Source organism: Pelodiscus sinensis, chromosome 19 (assembly GCF_052426305.1).
Source record: "Pelodiscus sinensis isolate ZL-2025 chromosome 19, ASM5242630v1, whole genome shotgun sequence".
NCBI classification, from domain to species: Eukaryota; Metazoa; Chordata; order Testudines; family Trionychidae; genus Pelodiscus; species Pelodiscus sinensis.
Genome location: NC_143070.1, coordinates 10,667,175 through 10,687,159, shown reverse-complemented (window position 1 = coordinate 10,687,159; position 19,985 = coordinate 10,667,175). Strand labels below are relative to the sequence as shown.

General features: G+C 51.5%; 1 protein-coding gene across 2 annotated transcripts; it reads left to right on the top strand.

Annotated features, from left to right (window-relative positions):
- The first annotated feature begins 2,632 nt into the window (after positions 1 to 2,632).
- Positions 2,633 to 15,552, top strand: LOC142823177 (C-type lectin domain family 2 member B-like). 2 transcript variants are annotated; one of them, XM_089770497.1, is made up of 5 exons: positions 2,633 to 4,158; positions 6,887 to 6,970; positions 8,612 to 8,787; positions 9,490 to 9,593; positions 13,815 to 15,552. In XM_089770497.1, the coding sequence occupies exons 1-5, from the start codon at positions 4,152 to 4,154 to the stop codon at positions 13,963 to 13,965; spliced, it is 522 nt and encodes a 173-aa protein (XP_089626623.1). In that variant the 5' UTR covers positions 2,633 to 4,151; the 3' UTR covers positions 13,966 to 15,552. The 2 variants fall into 2 exon arrangements, with proteins under 2 accessions (XP_089626623.1, XP_089626622.1); XM_089770496.1 differs by lacking the exon at positions 2,633 to 4,158 and adding an exon at positions 4,179 to 6,413.
- Positions 15,553 to 19,985: the final 4,433 nt, after the last annotated feature.

The following is a 19,985-nucleotide window of genomic DNA, read 5'->3' as shown; positions in this document are numbered from 1 at the left end:
ACCCTCATGTCCCCTCCCCACAGCACATGCAGAAACGTCGGAGCGCCCTGGGGGAGGAGGAAAAGTGTCCCAGATCCCCCTGGGGATGCGCGTGGACACAGCCGGGAAACGGAATGGGCAAGGCCAGGGGTTCGCGGCGCAGCTCCCGGAGTGAGGCAGTGACACCTCCCCCATCTCTGAACCAGAGCAGGCGAGGCCTCCCCCATCTCTGAACCAGAGCAGGCGAGGCCCCCCCTCCCCTCTGCCCACCCACGCGCAGGCTGCACCAGCCAATCCGTGCGCGAGGGTTGGAGCCAGACCGGCGCCAGATCAGTGTTTACAAACCAGAGCCGTCACGCACTGCCTGACCCCGCCAACCCCCTGCCAATGCGCGTCAACCCCCTCAGACCCTGCCCCTCTGCTGGGGGGCGCCGGGGGAGGGGCTGAGCGGGTAGAGCCCGCCGTGGCAAGTCCCCGCGGGGAAATCTCTGCCCGGGCCGGGGAAGCCCTCCCCGGCCCCCCAAGCCAGGCCGGGTCAGAGCTGCGCATCTCCAGCCGTGCAGCCGGGTGCTGCGTGCACGGCGCTGGGAAGACACGCAGGGCCAAGGCAGCGCTGAGAGGCTGCCCAAGTGCCCAGCCCGCTCCCGGCCTGGCTCAGGCTCAGGCTCAGGCTGTCCCGTGCTGGTCCCCGACCTCGCCTTGGCGCGGGTACAGCCGGAGTACAAGGTGTACAGACAGAGAGTGCAACTCTCCATTTTTGTGACCGTTGCAGTTTCTGTCGTGCATACATGGAATTCGGTGCTATTGCTCAGGACTTGCTACCTTTGCTGGTTGCAAATTCAGAGGGACTGGGGATTGTGGTCGAAAACCCTCTCAATTTGCTCCCTCCTGCATGTTCAGTGCACCCAAAGTAGCAAATTTGGAGAAGTTAGTGTTTCTGTCGCTGCATAGGCAGCCGGGGGGGTGGAGCCTAAAACGTTTCCTGCCTTGAACATACAACCCAGCTGCCCATCCCCCATGCTAAGTCATTTCGTCTAGAAGGTTCCTCCGTTTGTCTTGTTTTGTGGTTTTGCTGCAGCTTCTCAAGCTCGGACTGGTGAGTGATGCAGGGGCCGGGACAGGGCTGTGAGCAGCTCTCTGCTCTTGGCTGGGTGGAGGGGGTGGGACAGGCAGCAAATGTATCTGCTGGCAGAGAACCAGTCTGGTGGATGGATCTTTTGGGGAGGGGGGGTGAGGTTGGTAATCAGGATGAGGGAGGTAGATAGCAGGGGGGTGAGGATGGGCAGAAGGTGAAGCTGCCGCTTTGGGAGGCTAGCCTCCCAGCCTATGGTCCTGCCCATACTCCAACCCTTCTCTGCCCCAGGCCCTGCCCCTTCCCCACCATCTCCCTCTTTTCTTCCCTCCCCCTCTCAGCTCACCTGTTCCTGCCTAACCCCTGAAGTTGAACCCAAATGTAGGAAATGACATTTGAAAACAACATTCTTCTGCATTCAATTTCTAAAAAAAAAAAAAGGAACCTGCTTTCCACTGCCTGCCTGATTGTGACAACTGGACATGCAGAAGGTTATTAAATTAAATTAAAAGTAGTCAATTTAGGAATAAAAATGTCAGTCATTGTTTCTTTGTTTTTTTTAATCTCAGACAAATTTCAGGGTATATTTGAAATATGTTGTAGGAAGGGCAAGTCAGTTGTCCTGCTGAATACAATATTAAATATTATTCAATATATGATGCAGCTCTTCTCTGCTTTACATTTTCTTAACCCATATTTCTAAGCCGATTTTATATTTTAAGTGTACTCTTAAGCCTCCGTGAGGTAATCATTCCAGTACTTAACGCTCTGAAACAAAGACATTATTTAAAATTAGCCAGAGAGGCTTAGTGCTCTCTCTGGCTAATTTTAAATAAACAAAGTTTATTGCTTTTTGACAGGGCCATCCCCACTAATACACAAAAATTCATCATGCGTTGGGCAGCTGCAGGCTGCCTATGCTGTGATCCCATCTATAGCCTCCTCTGCTCTTTGTGCCTGCAGCAGTCTGGTGCCACCAACACTGCAGAGACCCCTGCCTGGGTGTGAGAGCATGTCTGTGACAGGGGTGCTGCAGAAGGGACCTCAGCAGCCACTTAGCCACTGATTTCCCTCAGTGTGGCATCTCCTCCTTGCAGTCCTAGCCGGGGGTAAGGGGGGGGGTTCCTAATGTGGACAGGAGAGTGCTCCTTCCGACAATGAGCCATTCACGCTGCCACTTGCCACAGCAAAACTTTTCTCTCCCAGAGTACGTGTGTGCTTTTTTAAAAGCATCCATGGTTGACAAAAGTTGTATCGTTCAATTGGCCGTGCAGACAGAGCTGGCTGTGTCTAGACTGGCAAGTTTTTCTGCAAAATCATCTGCTTTTGTGGAAAAACTTGCCAGCTGTCTACACTGGCCGCTTGAATTTCCGCAAGAACACTGACGATCTCATGTAAGATTGTCAGTGCTTTTGCAGAAATACTATGCTCCTCCCGTTCGGGCAAAAGTCCTTTTTCCGAAAAACTTTTGTGCAAAAGGGCCAATGTAGACAGCAGAGATTTGTTTTCCGCAAAAAAAGCCCCGATCGCGAAAATGGCGATTGGGGCTTTTTTGCGGACAAGTGCGTCTAGATTGGCCATGGATGCTTCTCCGCAAAAAGTGCTTTTCCGCAAAAGCGTCCTGCCAATCTAGACACGCTTTTCCGAAAATGCTTTTAACGGAAAACTTTTCCGTTAAAAGCATTTCCGGAAAATCATGCCAGTGTAGACGTAGCCCTGGAGTATAAAACAGGTGTCAAAATGTTAAGGCTCCTTTACATTGCCAGAGAGGTATAAAGGGACCTTATTGTAAAGGACAGTGTGGAATTATAAATGCATCTAGTACTTTAATGGTTAGATCTGGTCTAAATTTTTGGGCTGAAAACATTTCCTATCTCAATGTGTTCCCTGAACTGTTAGATACTGACATTGCTGAGGATGGTCAGTAGACCATATCAATTGTGAGTTTGAGTTCCCAGCCTCCTCTTGCTCTTCAGTTTCCTGTGATGTAGCCCTGAGCATCAGGCTGCAAAGATTTGTTGACCAATAACTAGATGCAAAAGGTCACTATTGTGAAAGCAGGCTCTTTGCTGGCCAGGACTCTCGCATGTATTGCCATCCAAGCAAAAGATCAACTTCCTCTTGATGAAAACCCTTACACTATGTAACTTAAAGATCAGCGACGAACAGGAACCAAAACCAGACCTGAAAAGTTCATGTAAAGTTCATGCTGGTTGTGCTGACTGTGCCATGCCCGATAAGGCAGAAAAGGAAAAACAGGAAACCATCTCACCCCCTTACTCCTGTCACTTAACAGACAGGGTCTGCTAGCCTATCACAAAAAGTGCGCAAAAGCTCTCTTTCTAAAACAGCTTCCCCTCATGTATCAAATTGAGAAATCCCGAATAAACATTGGAAGGCAGAATATGAGCCAGGTCCGAGGACTGATCACCCGAGGGCCACCTCCCACTCACCAAACCAAATGAGTTCCTGTAGAGTGTAACATATACCAAACATAATGAATACCAAATATGTTGTTGTAGTTTGTGTGTCTGTTAAATGTAAGTATTGTTATCTGAAATTGTTTAGAGGTATTGTTAAGTAGTAGTGTTAAAAGTTTTTGATAAATAATTAGTCTTATAAGTAAGACTGATGTAAATGTAACTGTTAATAATCCCTGGTCCCTTGTTAACAACTATTGGGATTTAGAGAAACCTCAAGGAAGTTTCTTCACTGTATTGCATTTTGCTTATTGGACATTCTAATAATTATTTGGTGCCTTCGTATGTAAGAAATTGATAAAATAATAATTTATATGTAGAAGTCCTTTAATAAAAGTTTAAAAGATATTTAGTAATAGTTTGCCTGTTTCTGTGCCTCCCTGGGGCTAGCCACATTTCCGAACCCTTTACTTTAAACCACAGCTATTAGCTACATCACTATTAGATAGAGGGGGCTTGGTGGTTTCCTCCAACACTCCCCACTCCCATTCTCCATCCATTGTACAGTAGTTTAAGTAAATTAGCAAAATAACTGAAACCAGCTTATTATACAGGTTGAACCTCTCTAGTCCTATACCCTCAAGACATGACCGGTGCTGAACGAGAGAATTTGCCGAACCATGGGAGGTCAGTACTGTCTAGCAGCATTACCAACCGTCCCACTGTTTACTGGGCTCTGAGCTGACATTTAGGGGTACATTAGAACTAAAGCACAGCACAGAACACTGAGAGCCAGGACTGCTGGCTGGAAACAAACTTTCTAGGGCTGCAGGGAACTTGGCCATACTCATAATAAGTAGACACCCAGCTAACTAAAATCATTCCGGACCATGGATGTTGCTGGACCAGACAGTGCTAGACTAGAGAGGTTCAACCTATATTGATTATTTTGACAAAAAAGTGCAGAATTTTACAGGAGCACGTACTTCGAAATAAGCTATGCAAATTGAGCTATGCAAATTGCATAGCTTATTTTGAAACAGCTTATTTCAAAATTTAGCACTGACTACACAGTGCTAATTTTGATATAAATTGCTATTCCAGTATCTTCCTTAATCCTTGTGCAATGACGTTTACAGGAAGCCGGAATAAGAAGCCCGTTATTTTGAATATATTTTTAATGTAATGTTAAGACGCACTGAACGCTATTTCTGGATAATGGACATTATCCCAAAATAGCGCCACTGTGTAAATGTACTCTGAGAGTGATTGTATTGATTTAGGGTGTGGTGCACCATGGGTAAGTATCCAGCTGTGCAACTCACCACCATTCACTGCATTTTACTTTGGGAAGTTTTGGCAATGCATGGTGGGGCCCAAACAGATGGCACATGGCGATGGGGAGTATGGGATCAACTTCCCATAATGCAGTGTTCCTCGTGCCCTAATTGTACACGTGTCCCATGATTTTTGCACTTTTTTTCCTAAACTCCATAAACCCATGTGATCCTCCTCACTGCCTGCCATCTCGGACAGAAGCCTGGGGCTGCATGGCTCTGCACTACCGCAGTGGGTGTGGCAAGCCCAGGACACATGATTCGGCAGCATCTGCAGGGCCTCAAGGGCAGTCGTGGTGGAGCTGACAATGCCACGCAGAACAGCTTGTGGTTGGACACAGTGACAACGAATCCAAGCTCTTGGCCAAAGAGGCATTTGTGGGTTACAGTCTGTTGTGCCTTACAGCGCTCAGTAGTGGGAGTTAAAGAAAGGACTCTGATCTTTTTGCTGTCCTATTCCACTGGGGCTGTGCACAAGCCAGGAAAGTTCCCCACAACAGCAGAAATGTACTTACACAACTGGCACCATTAAGAGGATGTGATGGGGGATGGTCACAGAAGTCCTGTTGGCATTGTTCCCTGGGGAGCTGATCATGCCGCTGATGCTCACCTTGCTCTTTGGGGCTCCCCATCTTCTGTTCTGCTGGGCCAGATTCCTGGTCTCCCCCAGACAAGGCACAGAATAGGGAGATTAGCTAGCAGGTAATAAAATAGTCAATTAACCACATGAATTCTTATCAGTGACTTGACTTTTCTATAGTCCCGGTCAGTGGGGCCAGCAGCCAGTGTGAGGGGAGTCAGTTTAAAAACCAGCTCCCCACTCAGACTGTATCTTACATCATGTCTCCGTGCTGTCCACGCAGTGGGAGGCCGACAGGAGCAAACACTCCTGTCAGCTTCCCTTACTCCTCGGGGAGACCAGTGGGCAGTGTTCCCTCTAATCTTTTCAATCCACATGCAGATTTTTCCACCCCCTGTGTGGAATAAATTTTATGCACCCTGAAACGTGTGGATGTGCACCACTAGTCAAAACAAAAACCTAGCTGTAGGCACTCTGCTAATCGCTGAACAGCTTTTGAATTTCTCCCGCGTCGCCGCACACGCACATGGCTTACCGGGAACACTGGTGGTGGGAACACCATCGAGGGCAGGCTGGCGGGCTCAGTGCTAGTTGCAGCCCCTCAGGTGACAGTCTCAAGGGGATCTCTATGACCCAACCCATCACAGGGCCCATGGAGTTTCTGGGATCTAATTACCATGGCACCGTCTCTAGCCAGGGCAGGGCTGCCAGGCTGGGACCGAGACACCTCAGATCTCCCCACCCTCCACCTGTCCTGTTTGGCCCCTCTCATCTTCCAGCTCAGCTGGGGAATCCAGAACAGGGAGGGCACTGGGGCCAGGACCCACCCAGATGAGCTTTGCTGCTGCTGCACCCAACCAGCCACACACAGAGGAGCCGAGCCCGGCCCAGCATCTGCAGCAGCGTCCCCAGCCCAAGCACAGCTGAGAGACCATGGGGCCAGCAGCTGGGTATTCTGAGAGCCAAGTGCTGCTGCAGGAGACGTGTTAATACCAGTGGGCACCTGGAGATGAGTGGGGAGCCAGGTAATGGGGCATCGCTGCCTGGGACTGGGCTGGAGAGACAGACTGACCCACGGGGCCCAGGGTCTCTGTGGGCAGCAGCAATGGCCCAACCCCCGTTTGTGGGCAGCAGGGGCTGCATCCCCCAGGGCTCTCAGGGCCCCGATCCCTGGCTCTCAGTGGCTGGCTGGTGCACACAGGGAGCCATGTGGCTGGGCAGGGGCCATTTGGGCTGGTGGATCAGACCCCCTGTGACAGGCCTGGCCTCTCTCGGCCTGGCTCCTTCTCCCGCTTCGGCTGCATGGTGCCCGGGTGAGAGCCCTTGTGTGGGGATGGGCACTGGGCAGGGGGCAGAATGGGGTGGGGGGGCAAGGGGACCTTGAGATTCTGCCACTGGAACATGCAGATCCTTATCTCTGTGCCCCGGAGCTCACTGGCCTGGTGCTGTCAGTGAGACGCGGCCTCGTGGCCCTGCCTGACAGGTCCCTCTGTTTCAGAGCCTCGCTGTAACTCCAGGACAAGTCCAGTTGCCTTCGGAGTTGTGATCTTTGGTCTTCTCGTCGCTGTTGTTGCCCTGGCAGGTGAGTTCTCAGCCCCCCTGCGCCCCTCTTTGCATGTCCCACCCCTTGGAGCTGCCCCAGTCACAGCGTCTCCTCCTGGCCTGTCTGGCTCCTGCCCTTGGGACAGAGGATACCTGGGGGATGCTCCTCCCATAGCCGCCTCCTACCCCCTCCCAGGCCCTGCCCTGGGTACTTTGTGTGGGGAGGGTCTGACTGACACTAGCCCCAGCTCATCTCTGAGCATGTGGGGTCCCAGTGACTATCGCCGGGCCTCAGACACAGTCACTGACACCCATGCGGGGGGTGGAGGGGTGATAGATGGGGCAGGTGCAGGGCAGCAGTGAGTTGGGCTCTCTGCCTGCAGCCTGTAACTGCCTCACCATCCTTACACCTGTGCCAGCCATCCTGCTCCCGGCAGGCTGCGAATCCCAGTTCCCTGATGCACCGGCTGGCTCTGGGAATGGGCATCTCCCAGAGTGGCCGGTGGGATCTGTGTTCACTTGCTGCCGATAGCGCCTGGCTGTGAGTTATGGGTGACCCCACGGCCGCTCTTTGGCACTGAAAGGGTTACACCTCAGTGAGGACTTTCTGTGGGTTTCCTTTCAGCTGCTGCATTTGGTGGAAGGTGCTTCTGTACATCAATGAGCAATGCTGTAGCACCTCAGACTGACCAAAATACATAGACCCATGCGCTTTTGTCACTGGACATCCTGAGATGTCTCCATTTCTTCTGAGGAAGTGGGTTTTGCCCACAAAAGCTCGTGATGCTATACATTTATATTTGTTAGTCTCTAAAGCTACTAACAAATGGCTATTTTAGGATACTGGAGGTCTCCCGAAATAGCTACTCCACGTCTACACAAGCCGCCCATTATTTCAAAACAGGATCAACAGGATGCACTGATGCACTATCTAATGCACTATTTTCGCATCCCAGTAACCCTTGAAACCATTCCTGTTGATGGAGTTCTGGTACCTTCCTGTGGCCATTTCATGTCTCTGATGGACAGTTACTGCACTTCCCTCTCAGACTGAGAGCCATGTTCATCAGTAACCTAAAAAAATGGATGTTTCTGCAGCACCTTAGCATCTAACAAAACATGGAAATGGTGTTGTGAGCTTTCGTGGGCATAACCCACGTCTTCAGATGACCATTATTCACCTGGCGCCCATTGCTCTGTTGAATGTCTGCGTTCAGCCTGGCGAAGGACAGGGAGTTTGTTCCCACTCTCCCCTCAACCCCTCCTGGGCAGCCCAGCACAGAGCAGGGGAGGGGCAGCGGCCCAGGCGAGCAGAGCTCCTCGGGGAACCAGCCTGGCCACTCTGCTGAACCTGCCTCTTACCCAGTGTCACTCTCCTGCCTGCTGCCAGCCCAATAACTGCCCCCTTCCCCTACTCACCCCCTGCTCTGACACAGTACCAGGGCCCAGCTTTCTGGGATATGAACCAGGAGCTGTCTGTCAGCAGCTTCCCTATTGAACATGAACCAAGACAGTGGCTCAGTGAGACCTTGGGGGCTGGATTCCCAGTAACTCCACTTTCCTCACGTCCTCCCAGCAGCTCCCTGGAGTCAGGTGTCTCAGCAGCATGGGGCGCCAGGATCATTTCTCCCCACCCACAGGCAGGTCCCCTCTTACGCCACCTGTTGCTGTCTCATTTCAGTGTGGTTATCTGGGTGCTCTCCAGCTGTGCTGGGCCCCTGGTGCCCGGACGGCTGGGTGGGCTACCAGGGGAAATGCTACTACTTCTCCAAGACCGAAGGGAACTGGACTGACAGCCAGAGCCACTGCTCTGCCCTGGGGGCCTCCCTGTCTGGGATTGACACCCTGCAGGAAATGGTGAGAGACTCGTCGCACTGGCCTGGCCTGGGCTCTGCCCAGTGGGCGAGGAGCAGCCCAGAGCCCAGAACCAATGGACTTTTCAGCCGCTGAATGCCTGGCCAGGCTGGGCCCAGACCCCTCTGGTGTCAGTGACGGGGGGATACGCCACTGTCAGCCCTCTCAGCAGGAGACGCCCCTCTGGGGCTGGGCTGGCTCCGGTGTCTGCTGGGCTGCCTGGGGCTGGGGCTGGAGGGGGCTGAGACCCCCAGCGTGGCTGAGACCCCCAGTTCATGTTCAATAGGGAAGGGGGAAGGCTAGGGGAAGAGCAGCCAGCTGGGGATGGGGGAGGGGTCCCCTTAGGCCTGGCCCCTCCCAGCATCCCCTGCACTGATCATCTCTCTCCTTCCCTGGGGAGGGTGGAGGGAGCCCAGATGCCCTGTCAGGCGAGCACACAGAGCCTGGCTTGGCAAAGGGCACAGGGGAAGGGTGGACCCAGCATCTCCCAAGAGTGACCCCAGCCCTGGGGAGGTTGGGGTGGGAGGAGCTGGGTTGGGGGGAGGGGGTTAATACTGAATTACCCAGCACTGGGCAAGGGGGAGCGGAAATCCCCAGCCAGCCCCTGGGAACACTCAGACCCCTCTGTGCCCCTGGGATTCCCTGCCCAGAGCCGGGGAGCAGCAGGGTCGGGCCCTGACACCTCCACCCCCTCCGCTCTTCTAGGATTTCCTGCTGCGCTATAAAGGCAAACCCCACCACTGGATCGGCCTCCGGAGAGACCTGGAGCAGCCCTGGAAATGGACCAACGGCACCAAATTCAACAACTGGTGAGTCTCTTCCTCCCTCTCTGTGATCTCCCTGGGCTTTGGGTACCTGGTGTCTGAGGTACCGAGTTCAGGTGGAGCCACCAGCCAGTGCTGTGGGAGCAGCCAGAGAGTGCTCGGGGGGGGGGGGGGGAGGGTGCTCAGGGTGTTAGGGATGGGTGCCAGCCAGTGTCTCCTGGCTCCTGAATCTGTAACGAGGTGATGACATTGAAGATGTCCAATGATCACATGTGCTGAGCCCCTGGGGCTGCCATTGGAACTGAGGTATGGTAGAGATGTGTCCAGACAACATCTTAAGCTTGATTTCTGTGGGAGCTGGGTGGAATCAAATAAACCACTCTCCACCCCCTGAGCCAATAGCAGGGGGTGAATCCTTGACTGTCAACTCTCCGAATGGCATTTCTGCAGAATCTGGAGTCAGAGGGGGAGTCCACAGCTGATCTTGGGCTCCACTCAGGAATTTCCTGTTTGAAATGCACACGAGCCCCTGCTGGGGCTCTTGTACATTTCAAAGTAGGAATATGGAAGTGCTATTGATTAGTCAAATCGTTGATGGAAATTCCATCGAGTACTTAACTCATAAATTAATTGATATTTAACATCCTTAGTAAACACACCAAAATGCATATTATCCACATACAGCTCAGCTTTAAGATGCCAAACAAACCTGTGAGTCCACTAGAAATAGTCATACTCTCCTTGCAAATGCTAATGCAAAATTTACTGACACTGGAAAGGAGAGGCTTATACAGTTTCTCTGGGGAATGTTTAGGATCCAGGCTATTTAAGAATAAGTAAAACAGAGATCTGTAAAAACAGATAAGTTTTTTTTTGTTTTGAAACTTACATCTTGTGTGTGTCACCAACTCAAAGAATAGAAGCCCTAAAGCAAATTAACACATGGCTTCAGGGTTTATAGACAGATGCATGTTTCAAATAAAGTTTCATCCTACAAAACAACTAGCATCACACCTAGTACTTGCTACTTCTGACTCCTAAGAGCCAGAACTCTACCACACAGCAAAGATTTGGCCTTAATGTAATGCAATTTACCATTTATTATTTAGTAACATAGGATTTAAAAAATCATTAAGATCAGAATTTTAGACACCTGCAACACTCCAAAAAACTGTTCAAATAATCTTTTTCTTTCTTACCTTGAGCTGTTAACACCAATGTAAACTTTGTTTGAAATGTAATCATGCAAATGTCCTGACACCTCCCCATATCCCGTACAGACAGAGAGGACTGCCATCTGGATTGCAACAAGTGAGTCAAGACACCCCAAACAAACTCCACCTGCCTGCACAGATGCCAGCACCCACTCATTTCCTTTCCCCCCATCTACCCTTGTGTAATTTGCTTCCTCGAGCCCAGCCAGGGGCTGGGATAAAATCCTGCTTTTCTTAGAGGCACCAGCAGCCTCGCTGGGAGTGACAGGACACAGCACAAACATTCCACTTCTCCCCCACCTCACCCCAGGACACACAGCACAAAGAAACTCTCCACTTCCACCTCACCCCAGTGTCAGCACCCACCCGTCCCCTATTTTCCCCACCTACCCCATGCAGTTAGCTCCCCCTACTCCTCCCTTCCTAGCCAAGGATGCTTGAGAAGAGTGCTGGGTTTCAGTCTCTACCTCTGCCTCTCTCTCCTCTCCTAGCAAAGATGGGACTTCCCAAATTCCCCTCCCCTCCAACTCTCCCCCCAGTCTCTTATTCCCTCCTTCCCTCTTCCTTATCTCCCCTTCTTATCTGCTCTGAGCACTTCCATTTGAAGCAAGCAGCTCTGTTTGAAGCTGCTGAGCAAGATGGCCCATCCCCCAGCTGAGCTCACTGCCTGCGTGAGTGCTCTGAGCCTCTGGCAGGGATCATTAAACAGCTGCTCATGCAGCTATAGGGAACCTAGGATGTAAATGGGTCATACCCAGAAAGCATCACCTAGTATGGGCATCGCTCCAAGTGGGACTGGCTGCTCCCAGCACACACGGGGGCAAGAGGTGGCAGCCCCTGCCTGCGGTGTGGGGAGGCATTCCAACCCTGCCACTGTGGGAGGGGATGGGGTGCTCCAGCCCCGCTTGTCTGGATTGCTGCCCTGCCTGTCCCTTCTCAGGTTAACCGGTTAAACAATACACATTTCACCAGTTAACCAACTGAATGGGATTTTACATTCCTAGTGTTAACCCTGAAACCCACTGTCCTTTGGGGCCCCACACCAGCAGAAGGCTGTGGGTGCATCATTGCCATCTCAGCAAAGCTCTGCTGGAAGGATGCTTGTGCCTCTCCCTCCCACCCCAGCCACCTGCTCAGGAGGGTGGGGGCTGGGTTCTCCCTTCTCTGGGACACGTCTTGGCCCACCCAGAGCCACAGGCAGGCACTGTGGGCACAAGGAGATCCCAGCCTGCCCAGAGTGCTGCGGGCCTCCTCCCAGCTTAGCATCTGACTATTGAGGAGCCAAAATGGGACCATGCAGGAGGGTTTGTTTGTAGGTCTGGATCCCACCCTGTTCCCAGGTGGGATGTTCGGGCCTCCAGTTCTCATGGGAAGCTCGCTGTGAGTGGCTGGATCATATCACAGCCCCAGGGTTTGTGCTGCAGTCTCAGCATTTCTCTCCAGCCCTCACCAGTACATCCTGCCCTGCAGGGCTGGTCCTAACTAATTGCTAGCCCCCGGCACTGCCCGGCTCACCCGTAGGGTTGCCAGATGTTTTTAAAAAAAATACCAGACAAAAATTTGTCAAGAAAAAAAAAAGGGTCAGGGAGTAACCAGGGAAACCTGGAGGGACTGGGGGGAGGATTCGGGAGGTCGCATCCTGCTTCAAGACCAGCTCTGTCGGTGGCCCCTTGAAAATGGCAGCCCTGGTTGACCACCCAGCTCGCCCATGTGAAGTGTCTGTGGCATTAGTGCTGCTCCCCTGGAACCTGTGCCTGGGGCAGCTGGATGTGGAGCAGGAACTGGGGTTAAAATATCCCCTCACCATAAATGTTTTAAGGAGGCTGTGACGGACCGGGCCGTGTCTGGGCACAGCTGAGGGCGTCTGCTCAGGGCGAATTGCTCAAATCCAGGGCTCCTTTCAGCCCCCAGACTGGTGACCTTTCCAAACCGGCCACAAACCAGTCCCACAGAGCACTTCAGCAACCTGCCTGAAGCCTCACGAGCAAAACCCCTCCGACACCCCAGCAATATCCGTGCCCCAGATGGCCTCGGGCCTCATACACAAGTGGGGGGTCCTAGCACCCAATCCAACCTACCCCGAACAAATTCTGTCCGGTTCCAAGAAACCAGCCACAGATCCCTGGTCAATTTACCCTCCGGACCTTACCCACAAATCACGCTGGGCCAATCCTTTAGAATCTATATCTAAAGGTTTATTATCACAATAAAGAAAAGCATGAGAGTAAGGTTGCTAAAGAATCATACATTACATGCATCGAAACCCCCAGTCCTCGATGCAGGCTCTAGCAGAGATGTTACAGCTGCTGGTTTAAAAGTTCTTGTTGCACATCCTAGCATCAGGATGGGTTCACAGGTCTTCAATCCCTGCACTGCTGCCTCTGGGATGAAGTGCTGAGCTGAGAACAAAATGGCATCTACCACATGGCCTCTTTATACTCCTTCCTGGCCTCTTCTTGTATGCAGCTAGTCACCTGGACCTCAGCCTCTCTCTGCTGGCAGCTCTTAGGTCTCCACCCTCATGGTTTAGGTGTGTCCTTGGCCCATCAAGTGCCATTGTCCCACAGGGCCTGGCTACTCAGCCTGTCCATAGCCATGCTTAACCACATTCAGAGAAATATTCAGCTTCCACACAGATTACAGATTCCTACCTACACACACAGACATTATATACTCACATAAACAGTGTACACAGGATCAGCAAACAATAAGCTCCCATTCAATACCCCACATGGCTCCCTTTTATACCAATTTCTGGGGCCAACACCCCCACCTAGGGGTGCAGCAGCGATCTGGCTGCTTCCCTCCAATTCGGTAATGTGACAGAGGCCAAGTACATTTTGGAACCTCACCTGGCCCGGCTGCCTTACTGCCCCCTTTCCAGCAGTCCCCTTTGGTTCAGGTCAAGGCTGGGGCCTACTGCAGGTGCAGGAAGGGAACTGATGGGCCGTGAATGCAGCAGCTCCCTGCCCTGTGCGAGTGTCGCCCCCTGTCTGTGATGGGAAACACCCGGCGCCTGCCTCCCACCCACTCCCTGGCTTCTGCCCTGCAGGTTTGGGATCCGAGGAGATGGCGACTGCGCGTATCTGAATGATGAGAATGGGGTCAGTAGCTCGCGGTGCTCTGGTGAGTTGTCCTGGATCTGCAGCAAACCTGATACATTTACAGCAGCAAAGGAGACTCCAGGGGGACGAGGCTCGTAACAGGAGTATTGGACAATTGGCCCTGGGAAAGCTGGACTGGTCTGTCTTCAGCATCACACCTGAGCCTTTCCAGAGTGTCAGGGGCTGCTCTGAGCCTCTCTGGGTGAAAGCCAGAAAAGCCGTTTGCACATTTCGTCCTCTCACCACTGCTGCCCCAGTGGATCGCTACCTTGTCGCGGTTGGGGGGCTTGTGTGTCTCAGTGACCCCTAGAGCTATGTCGGCGGGAGCCTAGTGCTCCTGGTAGGATCATGCATGCCGGACAGGTCAAAGGCTAGAGACCAGACTAAGAGTGATTAACTTGTCCTCCAGGTTGGGGGTTCGGCTCAGGGCTAACAACCCAGACCTAGAAAAAATCTGTTACGGAAACAGCAATGAAGAATTCTCCTACAACTTTAATGAAGAACCTTCGTTGCTGCCCTACATGCCAGTAGGCGTAACAGGCATTAACTAACCACTGCTGCCTGTTTTCTCTGCCAGTGGCACTGCTCAGCAATGCCTCCCTGTGACAGGGGTGTACTTCCCTTGCACTGAGCAGGAAGGGGTTAACTCAGCCCTGAGAGCAGAGGTGGCCACACCACCTCTACCTTACTGGGCAAGCTTTGGCTGCGCTGCTATAAAGGGAGAAGCTCAGCTCAGTTGTAGCTGGCAGCCAAAGGGAGAGGATGTGCTGGGCCATCTCCCTGCAAACTCCATCACCTACATGAGGGCTGGGACACTATCTCACAGGTAGGAGACCAGACACATCTAGGGATCACGTGGGATTCTGAGCCAAGTGGAAGCAGCAAGACCATAGAGGGAGGTGATCAAACAGAGTTACCAGTGAGCCGAGACCAGGGAAGCAGGAAGAAGCCCAGGAGAGGCAATGGCTACCAGGTGAGCGAGTAGCCATCCGGGAGTCAGCATGTTGTGGTTAGGATTTCCCCGCTGAGTCAGTGGCAAGAGCAAGCCACTAACAGGGCCCTGGGCAGGGGTCCAGTGGAGTGGGAGGGCCTGGACCTCCCTCCTGGGGGATGTAAACCTTTCCCCTACCTACTGACTCTTCAGTAGATTTCAACCCTTGGGTCACAGCGGGACTATTGAACTGTGTTGCCCTGTCAATTGGGGTGACTAATAGGTTACGACCATGGGGTCACTTTGGGGATTGTTGAACTGATCAGTCCTGTCAGCATGGGTGAGATCTAGATCAGGCCCTGGGACTTGAGGACAGAGGGAGTAATCAGACTCTGGGGTGTGAGAATAGAGGCACTGGCTGGGGGGAGGAAGAGGGAAGGATGGGAATAAGTGTCATGGGGTAAGATGGACATCACCACCCTGCCCAGGACAAGGTCATCCCCATAGCCATGTGATTCCCCCCTCCCCATTTACTATCTAGCATTGTCCACAAAGACTTTTCTCTGTGTTTTAATTTGTTTTCCTTAGTTGCTCTGTAACATCTAACAACCAAGTGTGCTTTATCCCGTTTATCTTTTGTTTGGTAATAAAAATCACTTCTTTTAAAGCTGAGGATTGGATTCTTGTGTCCTGGAAGGTTTGTCTGTCTGTGTCTGCAGGCCTCAGACTGAGAGGTCAGCTACAGCTTGTTTCTCCCCCCCTCCCTTTTTTTTTTTTTTTTTTTTTTTTTTAAAAAGCTCTTTTAGGGCAAAAGAGCTTGGTTTACCTCTGCGGTTGGGTTCAAATGCTCACCCCTGGTTTTTCGGGATAAAAAGCACTTGAAGGTGGCAGTGATCTCCGAACATCTGTGTATTGTGATTCTGGGGGAAAGTTTTTTATAACCAGTGCCTGTAGAGGCAAAGAATTTTTTTCTTTTCTTTTGAGCTCTTTGCAGGCCCCCATATTCTGCACTCGGAGTGCTGGAGTGAAGAACAGCTTTGATAATAGTCTTAATTTTCTTTGTATTTGATTTCATATTAAATAATCATAAGCATTTCTCCTTGTTAACTATCCCTTGTTTTAATATATTTTCTTCCACACCTTTGGACTAATTAAAATATATATTTGTATCTAGGTTTATTGTTTGTGCTGGTGGTGCACATCCACACACTACCTCAGTATTGGTGTTGCACATAAGAAATTTCAACCCACCTGTCCAGAGGTGTCGCCCTCAGCTAGCCAAGGGGCTCATCGGGCAACCCCCTGCACCCTCGCATCTTCGGTTCACCCCAAAACCCCGTGTTTGTTCCTCTCATCCCAGTACATTTAACCTGAATCCCCTCGTTCCCCGGCTCGGTCCACATCGACGGCTTTGCAGATTCTGTAGAGTAGCCCCGTCAACAGCATGTTCCCTGGGCAACAGAGGAGGGGGACCTAGGCCTGCCCTCACTCCAGGCCCCAGCCCAGGACCTTAAGGACAGGAACCCCCGGCTTCTGTCTGGTTGGTGGGGAGAAGTCCCGTAACTCACCAACCCGTGGACTCCAGCTGCCCCATCCTGGGCCACTTCTTCCTTCTGCCACTTCCTGGTCTCGCCCCTCTATGCAGCCATACTGGCTATCCACTCTTCCTCTCTTCCCAGTGTCAGGAAGCAGGATTAGAACATCCTGCACTCTCCCCAGCCCCACCCTCCCTCTGAGCGTGCCGTCCCCGTCACCCCCGGCACACCGAGGCATGCAGGGGCCGGCCAAGATTCCGCACATGTGCGGGGTGCCGCAGCAGAGCAAGCCCTACATGGCACCCATCTAAAGACAGCCCTCTCGCCACTGAGTGCCTCCGCCTCACCCGGACCAGTGCAGGCACCGGCAAGCCCTGTTGGCAGGGGGTTCGCCGCCCCATCACACCACCCAAAAGAAAATTCAATCCGCCCAAGGACAATAAATGTTAGAGGGAACACTGGGGCAAACTTCCCAAGTTGTCACCCTCCATCTCTCTCTTTGGACTTATGAAGACACAAGAAATGGCCATTGGATTGGGGGGTCAAGTCCCTGACCTGCAAGGTTTGGTCAGTGGGGTTGGAAGCAGTGCCAGCTCAAGCCATTCTTGCATCCTGGGCGCAAGATGCATGTGCAGCTCTGCCCCAGGGTGCACGGCACATGCACAGCGTCGCGCCCCCCCCCCCCCCGGCGCACTGTGCACCTTACAGCTGCAATCGGGTGCACAGCACCTGATGGCAGTTCTAAGGGGCACCATGTAGCCCCCGCCCCGAGTGCGTGGTGCCTGATGGCAGCTCTAAGGGGTGCCGCGGCTGTGCAGCGCCCCTTACAGCTGCCATCAGGCACCCCCATAGGTTGGCGCCCCGGGCAGCTGCCTGGCTAGCACCCCCCCCTTAATCCAGCCCTGGTTGGAAGGATGGGGTAAGGACTTGTCTTTGAATTCTCTATAGCAGGGCTACTCAACATGCATGCAGCCCACAGCCTGTTTGTTTGCGGCCTGCGGTGCAGTTTGGGTTTACGCGGGGCTTAACACGCAGCCTGTGGGTGGGATCCTTTGAAAATGGCTTCCACTGGGAACATGATCCACAACGGTGAGTCAATATAATGGTCTTCTGTTGATATGCGCTTTCGTAGTTAAATTCCTGGACTGTCATTGCTCATTAAAAGTGCTGTCATGGAGTAGAAATGGAGTAACTCTTGCATTTTATTAATATCAGCAGAACTGACTTAAATGGGGCCTGTGTCTTGTATAGTCATGTCCCCCAGTGTGAAAGTATATATTTGCATGTCTGTGCAACCATACTTAAGTTGCAGCCCTCAGCATGTTCTGTGAGTACCAGTGTGGCCCCCAGGGCTTCCAAAGTTGAGTAGCCCTGCTCTATAGTTTTAGTTTGACTACCAGATAAAACTCGTCCTTTGTTGCCTATGCTTATACTCCTTAAAATCCTCTTCTCTTTGGTTACTATTCTTGTGTTATTGTTTAGTCCAATCCAGTGTGTTTCTATTTCTTAGATAACTCTGTTTTAGGTGGCACATTTTGTGTATTGTTCCCTTAAAGGGAAAGCAGACCTAATCTCTCAGGCCTATCTAAGAGAGGGCTGGTCTATACAGAAAATCCAGGACCGGGAGTGTGTTGGGGTCACCCTGCAGTGTAACCAAGGCTGGGGAAAGCCAGAGTGTGACCCAGATATGGCCAGCAAACTGCAATTACAGACCTGCAGGATGTGGCTTGCAAACTGGCTGGCTGTTTGATCCACCTAGGGAGAGCTAATGCAGCAAGGCATTGCCAGGCACCCAGGGGTACAGGGCAGGGCTGACAAAGCCTCTTGCTGGTCTGTGCTGCATCCTGGGATGTCAGATGCCCAGAGCCTGGTAGGTAGGAGAGATTCTCTTGATTGTGTCATGTCAGCAAAGACAAAGAGCCTGAAAAATTTGCATTTTAAATAGACTTGGGTGGGAATTCTACTTCTACATTCCCCTCCCCCCCCTTCCATGGAATAATTACCTGGTAAGACCTTACTAGTTGGGTAGGTCACCTATTGTGGAGCACCCCCAGAAACGTCTCTCAAAAAAACTCTAACTTTGCATACAAGAGGGATACAAACACCAAACTAAGATATGTGGATCCAGCAGACAGACATTAAAATGGATAGGTTATATGAGCTATTTTGTCCAAAGCATCTTCGAGTTATGCATATTTGTATTCCTAAGTCAATTTCATAAAGTGGGAGAGGGGCTGTCACAGCATGAACGCCTGTAAAATGCTGCCAGGGTTTACAGTGAGCAGGGCTTGGCTGGGCAGAAGAATATCTTGTTAATTGAACACTGCTCCAGAATGGGTGTGATGATGTTATTTTCTATGGCGCTGTAATGAATAGGAGCTGCAAGGGAGTGTTTGACTTACATGGAGAGTGAGGAAAAGGTTAAGCTAACTGAGGCTCTGCACCTGAGGGGGCTTTAGGCATTCAGCCTGTGAAATGCAGATAAGGAATTTCAAATGTTTTTTTCCCCCTTTGTTTTGAGAGTCAAGCAACAGTTCTCCCCAGATACAGAGCAAGAGAGCGGACTCTCCCAGGAGCAGACTCCTTGAATTGTCAGGTTAAAATGTGTTTCAGGTTTTATTTTCCTTGTTTGGGGGTTTGGAAATCATGTCTGAGCTGGTTAATGGTCTTTCTCTTCTCTTTTGTAACTAAGATTTACATACAGCCCAGGAGAATCCCTGAGGGTATGTCTACACTAGCTCATTAATTCGAGCTGGTAGGGTAATGAGGGCAACCGGAGTTGCAAATGAAGCCCGGGATTTAAATATCCCGCGCTTTAATTGCATGTTCCTGTCCGGTCGCCATTTTGAAATTCCTCTAGTCTGGACTAACTGCAGGAGGAATAACGGGTAGTTTGAATTAAGGCTTTAATTCGAACTATCGGGTCCATGCCGCGTGTAGCCGCGGGCAGTTAGTCCGGACTAGTGGAATTTCAAAATGGCGGTTGGCCAGGAACATGCAAATAAAGCTCAGGATATTTAAATCCCGGGCTTCATTTGCAACTCCGGTCGCCCTCATTACCCTAATTTGAGCTGGTAGGGTATGTCTACACTAGCTCGTTAAGTCCATTTCACTCCATGGCTTTTAACACCCAGTTATTTACTATGCTTGCAACAGGAGTCTTGTTTTAATAATAAAAGTGGGTTTGTTTGTTGGTTTGTTTTGGTTAACCTGTATCGGTTGATTTGTGTCCTTAAACCTACGTGCCTAAGAGAAACCATGTTAACTGAAAGAAGCAGAGCCCCATTGTTCTCTGTGGATTATCTCTGTCTGTTTTCCCAGCTCCAAGCACCCAGAGGTTGGGGCTGAGGGGAGAGCTTTGCCTTAGGGAAGGGATTCCAAGTTATTTCTTCCCCGGAAAAGGGTTTATTTTATATTTTAGAGACACTTGGTGGTGGCAGCAATTAGTCTTCTTCTCTTTGGGTCTCAGGGAAACTAAGACCGGACAAGTTTGTCCCTGGGAGTTAGAGACAGGTTCTCACAGGTTCACATCTACACTCGAAGTGTCAGGTTGGGGAGCTGAGCTGTGACAGGAGCCATTTGTTTCCAGTATTTCTACTTGCAGTACTTGAACCTCTGTGCTGGGTTAAATCCACTGTCACTCGATGACCATA